Below are 17,647 nucleotides of genomic sequence, written 5' to 3'. Positions count from 1 at the left end.
ACTCCCCCATCCTTTTCACATAGCCTTGTGAATGTTTTCTCTTTAGTTGCTTTTCCAATTCCTTAATTAGTTAATTAATTGGTTAATTCCCTTGACTGAAACCACCAAAACCAAAAGCACGATGATTCATTTCAGTTTGCCATTCATGATGGCAGAAATCAGAGTGTCAGTTCATTCCATTCTTTAATGTTCCGAGTTGCATCTAAACATTCTCCAGCTTTTCCTGTTTGAGAACTGTCAGACATTCCCACCTTTGCCCAGATTCTTTCTTTGTGCAAGTCAAGTCCAGTGTACAAGTTGTCTTCTGTTGGCTTGGTGTACTGAGGCACTGCAGGATGCTTACAGCAATAGGAGGAGTAACTTCAGGAGAGATAAACTGATTAGAAAAAAATATACATATGCTGATATCATAGAATTGTAGTGAGTCAGCACAAAAGGAGCCCTTTCAGCCCATTGTGCTATGCTAGCTCATTGAACAACCCATAACCAGTTAGCCTGCTCCCATGCTCTCCCTGCAATTCTTTTTCCTTTCAGGTCGTTATCGAACGCCCTTTGGAAAGCTACTATTGAATCTGTTTCCACCACCCTTTCGAGTAGTGGGCTTCAAGTGCACTCACTGCATTCAAAGAAGACATTCCCTTCCTTTCCCCATCTTTTGCTCTTTTACCAAGAATCTGAAAGCTTCTCCGAGTTACCCACATGTTTGTGTTGGTTGACCCTGTGACAACTGAAGAAAGTCAATAATGGGGATTGGCAAGATTAGGGCACCAAATTCTGATCAACCAACATGGCTCCCACCCCCGGCAGCAGTTCAAATGATGAAGCTGATTGCTGTTCTTTTTAACCACATTTTCCATGGTTCACAGTTTGCAAGTGCAAAATCTCCCATCGCAGGTTTGTCCCGACAGTGTCACTTCTGGGGTCCAGAGTTTCAGGCGGGGTACCAGTTAGGGATGATGCATTGTGATGCATGTGCTCTAGCCCACGTGTCCTCAACCTGTGGCTCCAGTGGATCTCGTATGCAGCTCCCAGCCTTTTCCCAGTTGGATCGTGTTAATGTGAAAAAATTAAGTCAAGACAAGTAAGAGCCGTGTTTAATTGTGGGGTCGATAAAGCTAACAACCGTGCTATACCTCATGGTCCCAAATGACTGTTTGAACAAAAAATAGTGTCATGCTCTAAATAAACCAGCTCAAGTGGTTTAGGTACATGATTGATAAGAGGAACAAGTTCTATAAGTTGCAAATGTTGTTTCTAACGTAGCTGAGATGACAAATGATTCTGAATGTGCGATCAGGAGCTTTATTAATCAGGAGCATCAATGGCTGAAAAATTACCTTAATTCAAGGCATTTTAAGTTGAAGTTTATTTTAAAGATGACTACCGACAAAATTATAGTTAGAAAAGGTAAAAAAAAAGTGCTAATTCAGAAATAAAAACAAAATGCTAGAAAAACTCAGCTGGTCTGGCAGCATCAGTGAAAAGAGAAACTGAGTTAACATTTCGAGTTGTCATCGGCTGAAGGTGCTGCCAGTCCTGCTGCGTTTTTCCAGCTCACTGTTTTCATTTCAGATTTCCAACATGTGTAGCATTTTGCGATAATTCAGAATTCGATCTGTTTTAATTTTCATTTTTTTTCTATTGATATATAAATTCAATACACGTATTTTATTTATCATATGCAAATTACGCATCCTACCAGAGACACTTGGCCATTTGCCAAATACTTGTTTTAGGAATGCAGAATTTTTGTTTTGCGATAGTTTTCCAATAGTTTTTTATTTTAGGTCAATGTGTTTAAAAAGGCTCGTCGGGTAAAAATGGTTGCCGATCCTGCTTCTAGCCTGTCATCTCTTATTCCAGTGCTTTGGTGTCTTTGTTCCATAATGTGCTGCATTCACAATATCCAGGCTCAGTGACTGTCCTTTTGCTCTCCAGGTCATGTTGCTGATAGACATTGAGTTATCCTACATGAACACAAACCATGAGGATTTCATTGGGTTTGCCAAGTAAGTGAATACTTAATTCCCGCCCTGCATAAGTCGTAGCCATGTGCAGGACTGTTCCCTATAACGTGACTGAGCATTTGGCAAAAAGGAATTCAAGTTGAGGCTTCCCCACTGGCTAAGTGGGTGAAATGGGTCAACCAAGTGCAGCATCCTCAGCCAAAGCAGTGGAGGAGGCTGTAGTTTCATATGCTGGTCTGTGCTGATTTAGCTTATCTATGCCCTTCAGTGCTCAGAGGTAGCAGGCCTGAGGTTGGCAAGGGTTGGGTTTTATCATTTATCTCCATACCTCTGGGTAATAGAGGAGAAAAAGCAGCCATTATCCCTGGTCTCGCAATCTATTTGGAAACACGTGTATGTATGCTTGTGTATATGTTCACATGTGCATATGTGCACGATTGCATGTGTTCAGACTGAATTGTGATGCCCTCATGGTTAAACAGCTCACTGACAGCCCTCTAGCAAGGCTTGCTCACAAGGAATGGCCAATTATATCAGAGGGGCTTGTGAGGGAGTCTCGCCCACTATGAGTCAGCTCCTTCAGGGGAAGGGACACTTTATTGGTAGGTGATTAGAAGCCAATTAACTGCATTTTAAGGTCATTAACCTGCATTAGATATGTGACTTTCTCACCCCTCAGCAGGTTGTGTGAACATCCAGTGGATTCTTTCTTTCTTTAATTCTTTCGCTGCTGAAGATCTCTTTATTGCAATATTCCTCTATCTGTTTTACAGTGCACAACCGAGGAGCAGTCAAATGAGCAAGAAGAAGGCTGCCAGCAATCAGGTATTCGATGGGTAACCGGGAGCAACTGGTTATTTAGGATTCACTCAGGCTATTGTGTGTGATTGGATGGAAGGCTAAAGTGGAGCCTTTGATCTGCCCTTGGGTTGAATTCCAAATTTAAGCGTGTCTCTGAAGGACTGATGCAGATTTTCACTGTGGTCTCTTAGCCTTTACTGTGGCCTGAAATGGGGCAGATCTTGGATCGCACGCCATTTACTCACACGCACTGCCCTTGCGTGGACTATCATACGTATCAACAACAATATTTAAAGATGAAATGGTTTTTCAGTGGATCAGGGGTCATCTACTCCCCCCTGAGTGAAGTACTGGGTCATGCAGGCTAGCAAGGGTCCCTGGTTCAATGCCTGGTCTTTGGAAGCATTGTGCAAGTAAAATAGGCCCAAGCAGCCTGATGCTTTTCTGACCTGGATGACACCTTCAATGCATGCAGTAATGGTGAACTCCATAAGATGTGGGCCCAAAGTGTTTCTCTTTAGAGGTTTCTCCATGTGCAGAATACGTTCCCCTGCTGATGGCTTTTACGCAGGTGGATGTAAAATTCTGCAGATGGCCTTCCCACCCTCCCCGACCTCACTGCAATTTTGCAGTAGGATGGGCAAGGCCTAGGCTGCCCCCACCCCCACCCCCACCCCCACCCCCACCCCCACCCCCACCCTTGTCCTAATCGAGGTCCTGAAGTGGACAATTCATCACCACTTAAGAGCCATTTCCTGCCCAGCCTCAATTTTCAGGCTGTCAGGAGGAGTTCAGGGGCAGGGGGAAGCCTTGGGCAGGAAGTGGGGTTGGGGGGTCTCTATCAACAGCCTACTTCATTATCGGGTGCCCCCCTCACAAGGTCTGGCCCCTGTGGGTGCTCCCTCTTGCGGTCCTCTGTCCCAACATCCCCACCCCTCTCTGCCCACCCCTCTAGGCCTCACTTGCCCTTGCCACCCTGAGACCCCCCACACTTACCTAGTCCTGGACTCCTGGGACTTGGACTGTGGGAATTGCTTGCAGTCCCATACCTGTCCACCGCAGCCTCTGGTGCTGCTGGGACTAGAGAACTACCGGCCAATCAGATTGTCAGTCAGCTCTTGGAGGCGGGACTTCCTCCCGAGTGAGGCAGAAGTCCCATCTTCAGTCCAATAACACTTTGTTGGAGTGTTAAATGGCTGCGTGGCACCCAGTAGCAGCGGAGATGCATTCGCTGTCCACCCCTCAGATGGTGGGAAGGGAAATCCCACCATCCTAAAAGTCCTGGCCCATGAGGTGGCATTTTTAAAAAAAATCTCAATTTTCTCCCCATGTCTGGAATGCAATGGTACATTGGCTGGGATGCAATGTGGGTGAATTTTGTTGGCCAACCATTACACTGCGCTGCCAATATCTAAATGGAAGTCAATGGAAGTGAATATTGGGTGAGGCTGATAATGGGAGATTGATGCGGTTCTGCCTATTTTTGCACCCCAATTTAACCCCTGCTGTTTCATTTGTCACAGTTTCATGACAGACCAGCTCTCTCTCCAGTACTTCACCCATGTCATTGGTCTTCACCTGTGAGCCTGGATAGTAGGGGATTGATACAGTCAATGGGGCAGTGGGATGGGGGTGGCGGGGTGCTGGGGAATCACGCTCACTCCCCGGAAAGTATTTGGAAGGAAGAGCCTTGGCTGGTTTATCTGTTCTGTAGCCCAGGAGACACTGAGACCACTGAATTAAGGAAAGGTTGAACCCCTGGGCCTTCTGTAGTCTGCACGTCTCCACACTGGATGGGTATGCTCAAGAATTTGATCAGCCATGATCCTATTGAATTCCGAAGCAGGCCTAGGGGGTCATCTGGCCTACTCCTGCCCCCCTATCTCTTTCATCTCTACTTGGCCATCTCAGAACCTCTTGATGTTTTCAGTTACAGGCATAAAATTTAGGGATGAGTACAAAGGTCTCGTGATTCCCAGCTTGCTACTGGTGCTGCCTTTGTCTCTGTCTCTTTCTGCCTGTCCTGCCTTTGGCTGGGCTGCAAAATAATCTCCAGAGTATGTAGTGGAAGATCAATTTTAGCACTGCTGAATGCTGAGCAGGGGATTTGGTCAGATTGGAGTGTGTGTGTGTGGGGGAGGGGGTGGAACCTCCAGAACGACGCCCTGATCAGTCTACCTGAAAACTGTAACCAAAACTTCTTAATTCTGTGGAGATGAAGTGTTGTGTCCCCTGCAATTCGTGAGGAGTCTGGCAAGCAAAGATTGTTCCTACCTCCAAATCTTGGAAGAAGAAATGCACGAATTCTACAGCCTACCTTCCCCTTTAAAAGCTTTATTCAACTGCGCTGGTCCTACTTTTATTTTGGTTGCTTTTTATGCAGTTTTCATTTTTATTTTCTCATCCAGATAATGTTTGTGATAATGAAGCTCATTCAAGCAAGACATTTTTAAGAAAAAAGTCATTTATATCAGTCTAAACAGAAAACATATTGGCGCACATTCAAATCAGTAAATTTGAACCAAAATTTCTCTCAAATTTTTGAAATTCTGGAAATGTTCCTTCATGAACTAATGAAATTTCAGAAATTTTTAATCATTAACGTTTTTCACCAAGTTCTTTTTCCCCCCAGATATCCATTCTTTCTTTAATAAGAATATTGAATGCAAAACATTTCTTGCGCAGTTTACTTCCCAAACCTACAACAGTTTTTAAATCACTGCCTTAAAACGGCCATTGGTTGTGGTGGCTTGAATGAGCTCCAAGATTAGGTGTGTTGTATTTGCTGTAAGTGGATTGTATTGTAAGCAAATGCCATCCATTATACTAGTGTAATAATCAGGCTCATTTATATTCTCCCTTTCTTTATTGAACCTTCCTCCTCTTGCCACTCCTCTGCTTGGCTTCTTTACATCTGCTATGGTTACTCTGTGAAGGATGAAATTATGGTGAGTATATCGTTGCTGTGGAAAACGCAGGTTAAGTGTTGGAGCTACATCTGGGTGGGCTGGACCTTTCCAAATTTGAGATTTGAGTGGGAATGTGGAGATGCCTTCACTTGTGCTCTTTTAGATGCATTGCCATGCTGGGAGTGCCTGAATGAAGGATCCATCGCCACTCCCTGCCCCCACCTCCATTGCCTTATATTACCGATTTCAGTTGGCACCTTTCACTTCGCAGAACTGTGTAAGTGGGAGCAGGATGTTACAAAGGGACGGGGATGTTAAATAAGTAGGCCTATGGCAGTTGGAGTTAATTGTGCGAACATGTGAGGTGGATCTGAGAAAGGCAAATTGGAATTCAGCAAGAGACCAGGAACAAAGACTTAGAGCCAGAATTCTCCAGCCCCTTCTGCCAGCCGGATCTTCCAGACCCTCCAGAGTCAGTGGCCTTTTGAATGGCATGCCACATTTTCCGACCCCACCCCCCGACTCCGACAGAGCCAGAAAATTCCACCCTAGGTGTCCATGTACGTAAATCACTAAAAGCTGAATCACACAAGTCTTTAGAGTGGCTAATGTTGTACTGGCCATTGTCTCAAGTTGGTTGGAATAGAAAAGGGAGGAAGTGATGCTTCAGTTTGACAGAGCCTTGGCGAGGCCCCATAGGAATCGCACCATTCACTCTTGGGCATTGAGCTGGAGAAAAACATATTGGTCAAGGAGGCAGGATAGAGCAAATTCGCCAAAATGATATTGGTGCTTAAAGAATGTTGAATTACAGGACAGTTGGCATAACTTTGGTTTGTATTCCTTAAGCTTAGTAAGTTGAATCCAGGCATTCAACAGGGAATTGGATTATTATCTGAAAAGGAAGAATGTGCAGTGTTATTGGGAGAAGGTTGGGGAATGGCATTAGGTGCATTGCTCAGAGAGCCAGCGCAGACATGATGGGCTCAATGGCCTCCTTCTGTGCTGTGACCATCCTGAGGTTGATCTAATCAAGATTCTTATAATGATAAAGGAATTTGAAAGGGTAGGTTCAGGAGAACTATTACTCCTGACTGGGGAAGTCCAGGTCAAGAGGGCACGACCTTAAAAATTGGAGCTGGGCCATTTCGGAGTGAAATCGGGAACCACTATTTTACACAAAAGGTAACGAGATGCTGGAATGCACTCAATAAGTTCTGAATTCTGGGGGTCAATTGAAATTTTCAAGACACTAATTGCTAGAGTTTTGTCAGGCAAAGATATCAAGTGATATGGAGTTGAGATACAGATCAACCATGATCGAACTGACTGGTGGAATAGGTTTGAGGGATTGAATACCCTCCTCCTGATCCTGTTCTTGGAAAAGCAAGATAGGATTGGATGAAGAAGACCGACTGTCCATTTGATCTGATGGTGCAGAACACCAACCTTAGTACCTTCCCGTCACTTTACTGAGTTATTTCTTAAATATTGCTGAAAAGAGAGACATGTTGCCAAAGCTTTTTGTCTTGTGCGCATCAGGACAAAAACAAGAATGCCAAATTTCAAATGATTATAATTTATACTTCTGGTTGTTTGGTAGTACAAAACTTGAGTATTGCTGATAAAAGCTTTTCACCTTGCACTCATCAGGACAATCGCAAGAATATCAATGTCAGGGAAGCAACAGCTTTATACTGTATGCAAGCGTAAATGAGCCACATTACAAGATCGACTGATTGTCTTAAATTTATTGTTAATGTAGCTATTAGCACACTGTCATGAAAATATAATTTTCATAATATTGTGATTTATTGTAAAAGTGGGTTAATAGTGTGGTTTTGATAGTTCCTCAGTGTGTATGTGTGTGTGAGATTTAATTGAATTGGAGACTGCTGGCCTGGAGGCTTTGAGTCATCAAAGAGAAGCTAGGTTTGAAATGCTAAATATGTAAATGTGACTGAAGTTTTAGAATGTGAGGAAAATTTGCATTTATAGATAAATTAGGTTGTTTGAATTTCAAAGAGACGGTAGGAGGTTATACTTAGTCAGAAGAAGCTAAGCCAAATAGTGTGTTTATTATTTTTCCCAAAGGTTACTGATAATATGAGCACTTTGAAAGATTTATATTATGAGAAAGGTAAAGTTACATAGACATATTGGGGGAAAATGGAATTTGCATGAAAAAGGGAGAAACATGTATAAAGGAGATGAGGTTATATGCCAGAGGAGATCTAACACAAGTGTGAAAAGCCTCCAGCCTCTGTGCAGCAAGTTGCTGTCTACAAGAACCAAAGCCAAGAAAACTCACTTTGAGTTCTACTGTCCAGGATATTGTGTAACTTTGCCTAGATCTGTTTAAATCTATTTTTTTTTTTGCTGTTGTCTTAATGGAGGTGTAACTGGGAGCCAGATTTATTAAGAGTTTATGAGTTATTATAGTAGTAAGTTGTAGACCTATGTATGTACTTGAAATCTTTTCTTTTGTTAATAAATGTTTAATTTAGTTTTCTAAAAGCCTCTGAAATCTTGGTAGTCTTAATACTTCTGAATTCAGGGCACGTGCCTCGAAAAAAATACGAATTACAAAGCAGTGTGACCATGTGATCAAATTTCTCTCATGGATTTGATCAACCTGGCATCCATCACCTGCCACATCATAACACACGCACCCATTTTGATTGAACGAGGCATTGCCATGGAGAAAGCAGAGCCAACTTGCCAACCAATCAATACCTATTCTCCTGCAGTATAAATTGTTCTCATCATTTGAAATTTGGCATTCTTGCATTTGTCCTGTTGAGTGCAAAATGAAAAAGTTCAACAACTTTTCTCTCTTTTCAACAATATTCAAGTTCTGGTCTATTAAATGACTGTTCATTTCTTAAGTGCAAGATGGAGGGTGAAGCTATCTGTAAAGCTCTGACGAATGAGCCCACCAGTATTGGGATAAGATGTTGTCTTTGTCCATGTCACTTTGAGTTAATTAGCTGTGGCTTCATCAGTGAAGACGCTCCTTACTAAGCGAGGACCCTCCATGACACAGTTGTGTCTCTCTTCCTTCCCACCACCTCCCACACAGTAGCACAAGCCAACTCAATTATATCACCAACATATCCTGAGGAAATAAAAAGGAGATTGATTGCCCTTCTCTTATAGATTTTTACTATTTGGTGACGCTGGCAAGCGAGTGGCAACCAATACATATTTTGTTTGAACTGTGGAGTTTCCCTTTAACCGAATGCTGTGGCCCTGCCCTACCTTTTCCTGATCAGGAAGAGCTGGTGTGTTGCAACATTGACCCTTGTTTCTGTTCCTGATGGAACCCAGATGTACATTTGCTTGACTGTGCGTTTTGTGTGTTTGGTGATGTAGCTTGAGCTGATAGTCTATGACTTTTGACTCTCTGTCCTGTTGCATGTCGCTGTTTTTTTTTTTGTTTCTCTATCCTCCCTTCGTTTTAGCTTTAGCCTTTCACGAGTTCGACTGTTGAAACCACCACCCCCACCCCCAACCCCCCTCCCCCTTGATGCCTTGTGTTTCCATGGGGAGTGGGTTTGTGTGTTTTTGTTTAAGGTTCCAGTACTGAGCTGAAGTTTATAGTTTTAACGTAAACCTAAATGGCTGAGTTGGTGGGGGGTAATTGGCCCGTCTTCAAAGAAATAAAAAGATGTTGATTCTCTGTGATTTGCAGCTCGAGCTCTTGTGACTCCCACTGGAAAAGGCGGTCAAAACACAGGCTCCGAGGGTGGGAGCAGGGCCTCTATGCTTCACTGACAGGATGTCATTCATTTGTCAGTCCACGTGCCTCTGCGATTTGTCTCATTCCACTTGGATATTTGGAATTCCCGTCTTTTGCCGTTGGTGTGAACCTGAGCCCTATCCTGTAAAGTACAGTCTTTCACAGGCCTTTTTGGTTCTCTGCATTTCCTGCAATCGTGACCCTACCACCAAGTCATCACGTGCTGGAAAAGCATTGTTTTCTCTCGAGTGCAAAACCTATTTCAAATTTTGGCCACTGTCCCAGCAAACATGAGAGGCCCACCTCTCCCTGCACTCTCCTCCCCCCCCCCCACCCCCCCACACCACCGCCAAAACAGAAACATGAACGGGAAGGGAAATCCAGAGGGAATATTTTCTGTTCCAAACTCCCGCTCACCTATCTGACGCGTGCAGCCCTTTATTTTTAGTAATATGTAGGGTGCGAATTTGAGGATGGAAGTTAATTCCGAGGAATGGGAGGGAGGGATGATGATTAGAAACTGCTCAAGTTCCACTCTCATATTTGATCATGGCATCAAAAACCCTCAAATAGATTCTAACCTTTTTAATCAACTGTCTGTTTTCTATGTATAGAAGCCACTGTAATTTTTTGCCTATAAATCTGCTGTAACACGCATTGATTTACATTAGATGGCGTGTGTGAATCCAAGCTATACGTTATATGTGAGAGATTATAGTTATTAGCCTGCTTTCCGGGTGCTCATTCTTCCTCATATTTCTTTCAGGTAATCAGGAAGGGCTGGCTGACCATCAACAACATTGGCATCATGAAAGGAGGGGCCAAAGAGTACTGGTTTGTGCTGACAGCTGAGAATCTTTCCTGGTACAAGGATGATGAGGTCAGTTCTTCATTCTCTTCCTTCCTTTTAAATGTGCTGGTGGTAAGGATGAGCAAAGTTATTTTATTTTCAAGTTGAGAAACCTAGGAGACGGTGTAGGTGGGTTGGGGCAAAGCAAAGGACCACGTGGAGGACCTCACCAAGGCTGGAAGGTATAGGGGAGATGGCGAGGCAGGTCAGGAAGCAGTGGTTAAGTGATGCCAAGCCCTAAGGCTTTTAAAAGTCTGTAGATTGTAGGAAGGACTGACGCTACATTTGGAGAAAGATTGAGGTGTAATGCAGCGAGTCTCACACTAAGTTCTGTTCTCCCGTCATCCATCTGCTTGCTGGCCATTGGCTCCTGGTCAAGCAATGGTCTTTATTCTGATCCTTGTTTTCTAATTGCTCTGTGGCCTCACCCCTCTCTATCTCTGTAACTTCCTCCAGCTGTACAACCCCCCGAGATATCTGTGCCGCTCTAATTCTAGCCTCTTGAGCATTCCCAATTGTAATCGTCCCACCATTGGTGGCCCTGTCTTCAGTTGTCTTGGCCTTCAACTCTGGAATTCCCTCTCCACCCTCTCAGGCCCCTACTTCACTTTCCTCTTTTCAGACACTCCTTAAAACCTATCTCTTTGACCAAGCTTTTGGTCATCTGATCTAACACCCCCTGATATTTTGTTTTATAATGCTCCTGTGAAGTGTCTTGAGATGGTTTATTATGTTAAAAGGTGCTAAGTGCTACATAAATATAAGCTGTTGTTTTGATTTTGCCAGTGGAGTTGCTAAAGGGCGGGGGGGGGGCATAAAGAGTGAAACTGAACTTGAGGAGAAATTCAGAGATATGGAGGCTGTGAGAAGGAGAGAGTGTGGAGTCTTGAGGTTAGAGAACGAGGGCTGGTCTAACACCAACATTTTCCCCTTATCCTGTCCAGACATGTGAGAGCGGTGCAGGAAGTAGCAGATGGAGAGATTTATACTTTACAGGGAGTTGAAGGGACCAAGAGGAGACCAAGCTTTTTAGAGGCAGTTCAACAAGGGCTCATTTACATCCATTAGTAAATATGTGCTGTGCTATTACATATTGACTTCTTATGCCAAGTCTCTGAGGCTCCATATGATATTCCAACATCATTCACAGTCCAGGCCCAAGTTGAACCCCTTCCTTGCCAACCTACCAAAAGCTGAAATACTCTCCAAAAAAACTGCTGAAGCAAAAATTATCCAAAATATGGACATAGGAGATGAAGAGTTCCACTGAACATATGACAGAGGCTTGTTGTAGCTTAAGCTGGGGGTATATCCAAAATTTCCTCAGTTGTATTGGAGGAAGAAGTCTTAGATACATGAAAGCTTGAAAGGGAATATAAGGACTGAGGTACACATTTATTGTGGGGATGAATCTGGGACCCTGCCCTCCTCAGTGCATTTTCCAGCATCTGAATGATGACAGTGGGTTATCCAGACCCTGACTGTTTGTATAATGTTGCTGGTTGACATTGATGTGTTAGCTGTTGTGTTTATTTGTGCCACAACTCTAGGGGGAGCACTTCCTGCACATGCACAGTTGCAATCTCAGTGTCAGTGTTAGCTGCCGGCATGAAAACAAACAAGTTGGCTTCACAAAGACTAATAATAAAGTTCAAATTACCCATTTTTAAGCCTGTGCTGTCCTTAACCAATTGCAAACTCTTGTATCCACTCTACCTATAATTTACCAATTCTTCCCTCTGTAAAACATGCTCTGATGTTTCAGTAAACGATGAAGATATAGAATTAGGAAATTTTAGTAAATGAGATTCTTACAATTAATTCTCCACATTGGTATTTAATATTTAGTTGAAGGACACTTGATGGTTAAAAAAATCAACAAAAAGGTATTTGGAATAAAATATGTAAGGAGAAATTCATTGCCTGATGTGAAGCACCAGCCTTAATATCTCATAATGTGGCTCAATGTCAAATTTTGTTGGATAATGCTCTTGTGAGCCACCTTGGGACAGTTTTATTATATTAAAAGTGCTAAAGAAATGCAAGTTGTTGTTGGGACAATATAGGGGTAGTTTTATTAATCAAAGATTGGAAAGTCTGAGACATTTTCACACATTGCTGTCTTTCATTTTAACATGTCACAAATTCAATATTTTACTTTGTTTCTTTGATCAACTGTGCACAGCTGTTTTATTTTCAATTCAAGGAATAAATCAAAAATACATTATTCCTATTTATGTGTGCTAAGATCAGCTTTTGGCAATGGTTAATATGTTGTATGTTATGGTTAGTATAACTTCTGGTACTTTTGGAAAATACATCACATTGAACTGTACTGCACTGCATTCTACTGGTGGCTTATGAAGAGAAATAGTGTAATAATTATTATAAATGTTGGTTACAATACAACCTATGACACTATTGTACTATACTGAGGGATGTAGCGTAGGCTGTATTTACACAATGGTTTGCTTCATTATAACCTTGTAGATGTCAGAGGCCTCATGCTTGCACTGAGGGCCTAGGCTGATCTTTGACTGTGTGACCTACTCTTCTCCTTAAAGCCACCTCTTTGACCAAGCTTCTGGTCACCAGTCCTCCTATATTTCCTTTGGTGTCATATTTTTGTCTGATAATGCTCCTGTGAAGTGCCTGAGAATGTTTTACAAGGTTAAAAGGTGCTATATAAATACAAGTTGTGTTTGTTGGTGTTTGCACTGCCTGAGAGTATGGTGGAAGCAGATGTAATCAAGGCCTTCAAAAAGGAATTAGATAATTATCTCGGGGTCAGTGGGGTGGGAGGGGGGAGTGGAATTCAGGACAATGGGGAAAAGGTGGAGGAATGGGATGAGATGAGCTGCTCCTGCAGAGAGCTGGCACAGGCATGATGGGCTGAATGACCTCCTCCTGTGCTGTAACCGTTCAATGAATCTGTGAGCTGCAGTCCAGAGTGCCGTCAGAATCTTTCCTTTTTGCTAAGTGTCTGCCCCAGTTGCTCTCCTCCCAGTGTGACCCCACTTCTGGGTGGTCCTGTTTAACAGTGGACCTCCGCACATTACCCTGATGTTTGCGGAGCATCTTCATGGAGCCGTTAGCACCTGCAAGGGCACAGAAGCCACAAGAGGTGCAAACAATCACGGAGGCTGTCATGTCCGCGTTTCACATCCAGGGGTTGGGACCTGCAAAGATTACGGAGCCCCAAGGACTCCCCCTCCAATACCACTTGGGGATTCCAGTTACTGACATGCATTTCTCCTCCAGGAATCTATTTTAACAAAGAAAACAGAGGGCGCTAGATGGGGACTAACTGGAAATGAAGGCTAAAACTTGGATCAAATGTTTTTTTTAAATTGTAAGTAATTTACCCCTTCATTAAAAATGTAACTTCCATCAGCAACATTTTCTCAGTATCTAGCGGTTTGGCTTGTATAATGGTCACCGTGTTCCAATGTTGAACATTAAATACATTGCAAAGCCTGCAGGTGCCTCTTGCTCCATCTAGTGGTTGCAGGTAACATTATTCAACCTTTTGCACTATTTTTTCCACATTGGCTGGAAGGACCCCTAATTATTGGCCAGGGGACCAGGGAGAATTCCCCTGCCCTTCTTCGAAATAGTGCCGTGATATCCTTTTGCGTCCGCCTGCGTGGCAGACAGGGCCTCGGTTTAATGTCTCGCTCCAAAGCCGGCACCTCCGATAGTTCTGCACTCTGTCAGGACTGCACTGAAGTGCCAAGCCGGATTATGTACTCAAGTCTTTAGAGTAGGGCTTGAGCCCACAAGCTTCTAATTCAGAGGCCAGAGCGTAACTAAGGCTAAACTTGGGGCAGGATTTTCACCCAGATGGGTGTGGCCGAACCTGAAAACTTGGCATCGTCCAGCACCCAGGCCGTTTAGCCAGAGGTGGGACAGGGAGTGGTCGGGCTACCTGCCCACAAGCAGTGGGTAGCTAATAAAGGACATTTAAAGGCCAATTAAGGCCTGTTATCAGAGGAGTGGCTGCCTGATCGCTGATCAGGGGGCCAGCGCTCCAGGCAAGCTTTGGGGCCCTCCTCGCCTGCCTGATCACAACTGCGTCCCCAGGCTGTCATGTGGAGTGGAGCCTCCTCCCCTCCCCCCTCCATAATGATGGCTCGGTTGCTCATTTTGTTTTATTTTGAAGTTTAGGATAGTTGGAGAGAGGTCACCTCCATTTTGAAGCATCTTTTTTCTTTCCCTCTCTCTTAACTGAAAAGGCAGCCTGCAACCTCTTCCAAGCTGGAAGGCCTCCTATTGGTCCTCCAGCTCCAAGAGCCGGCCCACCATTGTTAATTGGATGGCGAGCCCACCCTCTGGCCAGCAATTGGCCAATTCAGGGAAGATCGCTGCCGGGTAACTGTTCTCCGCACAATGACCCCATTTAACCCTGACATCGGGGTCCTGACCCCAAACCAAAAACCCTGCCCTTTGATTGTGTAATGAAGAAAGCCAGCCATTGGCCCGGAGTTTGAAATTCATGCATGCTTTACAATCTGCTAAATTCCTTCACCAAACACCAACGAATCTCTGACTGACCTGGGCCTGTGTTTACTTACAACAACTGATGGTTTTGTGGCCTTAAAGCAAGATTTTGCAAGTGGTTGAAGTGCCCGTCTAAAGCAGGTGGAGGCCTGGTAAATGTATGGAAATCAGGGAGCAACACGATCCCAGTGCAATTTTAACCTGTGAGCTGGTGCGGTTTTCCCATTCAGCAGGAATGGGTCTCCAGAAGGTCTGATGATAGAGGAGGCTCTTCTGGTAAGTCTAAAGATAGGAGAGGCAGGATCCTATAAGGAAAGTTCTGGCCTCCCCTCCTCTATATACCTCCGTAACCTCGCCCTGCGCCCTGAACTGCTCTTGAAGGCCACCCTCTGGAAGTGGGTGATAGGTAAAGTGCTGTCCAATCTTCGCCTGGTTAACAGCTACTCTTCCCCTTCTTCTCACACACATTCTGGTTGGCAAGCAGACCAGTGATTCTTCACTGAGGCCTGGGAGGTGCAAGTAGCCCAAAGCTGAAATTTGGACAGGTTGTTGTGTTTCCATACATCCAGCAGTGGTCCTCCCTGTCAGTGGCCCTCTCCACGGGGTAAAACCCAACCCAAAGTTTCAGGTTAGCGGCAGAATAATATATTGTGCGTGACATGGCCTTACCCCCTATCCTCATGACTTTTTTGCATCAGCTGACACCATGAATGGAATTTGTGACCACGTGGACTGGCTGAGGTGAGTAGTGTAGGTTCGTTTTAGGGAAAGCCAAATAATTACGTGAGGGAGAAAGGACTGAAAGATCAGGTTGAATGAAGCAAACAGAGAGAGGGGAGAGTTTGTGTGAACCACAGGCATTGTCCAGTCAAGCTAAATGACATTAGCTGTAAATCTGCTATAAATATATTGTAAAACATGATTTTACAACAATTATGCCAATTAGCCACGATTGAATAGAATGGTGGAAGAAACTTGAAGGGCTGTCACGGACATGAAGGGGTTTTATTTAAACAGCCCTGATTTTTCCTCTCTCAATCTGTCCGCTTTTGATTTTTGATTTCCCTCTTTGTAAGCGGTGGCATATTTTCTCCAACCTCTCAGTTCTGGAGGTATCCAATCCTCTATTAGTAACCCCACAGCAAACTTGAGATCGTGTAAAATCAGAGGGTTATTTTATTTTACATGCACTCAAAATGCCAAGAGGGTGTGTTGCTATGTAGCCCTTGGTACATTTGTATAATAAAAGAGAGATAAAGGAAAGAAAGGGGCACAGGGCAAAGACCCCAGAGATGATAAGATTTGTTGTTTCACATGAGTTCCGAGTCCAGATTCAAAGTCCAATGGTATATTCTTTCAGAGTTGGCAGGTTGAAGACTGATGCTGGATGATTCACTTTCCCAATAGAATTGACTTCCAAAATGAGGTGGGCCCATAGGGATGAATTAGTTTTGGAGGCACTGGTGCAGAAGTTCAGAGGTTCTCGTAGAAACAGTGTAGATGAGGGCCTGGCAATTTAAACCTGGACAGAGCTCTGGTTCTGTTGCTGTTTGGTTGATGGAAGATAGCAGACTCCCTCTTTCAGCTCGACAAGGCAATGTTACAGGTTCTAGCAGCTTCACAACCTCTTTCTCACTTTGTTTGACAATGCAGCATGAGGAGGACCAGCAGCTTCAAAGAGGAATCCAAACGGATCCAATCACATTTATTTTGGAGGAGGGAAAGAGTCCCGTTTGGATATGGAGGCATCCCTCTGATTTTAAAAAAAAACAAGAAGCATCATTTACCCACGTGGCAATTCTTTCTGAGCTGCCATCCCATGGTGGTGAAGCTGGTACCATTTTGCTTGCCTCACTGGAGGGAGTTGGAAGGTGAAGGAAAGAGAGTCAGTGCGGTTATAGTTCATTTTGTTGACACTTCTCTTTTTGTTCTCCCCTTCTTGTAGCTGTGCACAATGGTTACTCTGCAGTACAGTGCAGTGTGCTGATCCAGTCCTCTGCCATTTGGAGTGAGATTTCAAAATAAAACAACCGGCTTGTGATGTCTATTATCTTTTTATTAAAAAAAAATGACTTGGTGGAAATTATTGCCCTCCCCCAAGGTGAGTTTGGAGGCAGGGGGTATTTCATTGGGTGGGGACCCCACTTCCTTTCCTTCTCTGCCCTGATTTAAGGCTGTAGTGTGAAGGCTCATGGGTGGCCTATCTCCCCTGACGCCAGTTGAGGCCCTTAGATGGATCTCACCCCGTCTCTGCTGGCATTGCACTGGTGCCGGGTGGGGGTGGGGGTTTGGTGGGGTGGGGGGTGTTTATATGTGGGAAGCCTGAAAAGCAAACCCTGTTGCGTTTGCTTGGGGAGTCCCAGCCGGTGGGTGGAGGTGTGGGGGGGCGGGGGGGGATGGTTTGCTTGTTGTCAGGCACTCTTTGCCCACATTGGGAAGGTGGGGGCCCTCTGAGAGCCACCCCTCTGCCATTTCTCCTGACCCCCACAGCTTGTGGACCCCCCTTCCCACCCCATGACACCCATCACTCACCTATGGCCTGTGTCCCTCACTGATCCTGGGCCTCTGGTCGGAGGTTTGCCGGCAGCTACTGCTGTTCCCAGTTGCGCTGATGGCGCAATGGAGAGCTGCTGGCCTCTCATTGGCCAGCAGCACTTTTGGGGGAGGGGGGGGGGGGTAAGTGTTGGGTTGGGTTGGGGGGAGCAGGATTTCTGCTCTTGGAATCCTTGATCCTGGGGAAAGTCTACCCCCACTAGCCGCTTATGTACCTGACTGGCACTGAACATGGTGGGTCTTCCCCAAAGGAGGCGACGTGGATTTTGCTGTCTCTCCGGCCAGCCCTGGTGGCCTTGATTAAATTCTGCCTGTCTGAGTGGGC

The 17,647-nt window shown here is 44.6% G+C and overlaps 1 protein-coding gene across 4 annotated transcripts in view; it reads left to right on the top strand.

Moving 5' to 3' along the window:
• LOC121280933 (dynamin-1) overlaps window positions 1-17,647 on the top strand; it is a 242,029-nt gene that overhangs the window by 118,745 nt on the left and 105,637 nt on the right. For 3 of the 4 annotated variants that reach the window (XM_041193376.1, XM_041193375.1, XM_041193377.1), the window contains exons 12-14: window positions 1,939-2,009; window positions 2,741-2,792; window positions 10,186-10,299. In XM_041193376.1, the coding sequence (XP_041049310.1) occupies window positions 1,939-2,009; window positions 2,741-2,792; window positions 10,186-10,299 (237 nt within the window). Of the gene's footprint in view, window positions 1-1,938; window positions 2,010-2,740; window positions 2,793-10,185; window positions 10,300-13,530; window positions 13,622-17,647 lie in introns of all 4 variants that reach the window. The other variant, XM_041193378.1, reaches the window with a different exon arrangement.

The sequence above is a fragment of the Carcharodon carcharias genome, chromosome 8 (genome assembly GCF_017639515.1).
Source record: "Carcharodon carcharias isolate sCarCar2 chromosome 8, sCarCar2.pri, whole genome shotgun sequence".
Lineage (NCBI taxonomy): Eukaryota > Metazoa > Chordata > Chondrichthyes > Lamniformes > Lamnidae > Carcharodon > Carcharodon carcharias.
Note: the sequence above shows the minus strand (reverse complement) of the source record. Positions and strands in the feature narration are given on the sequence as shown.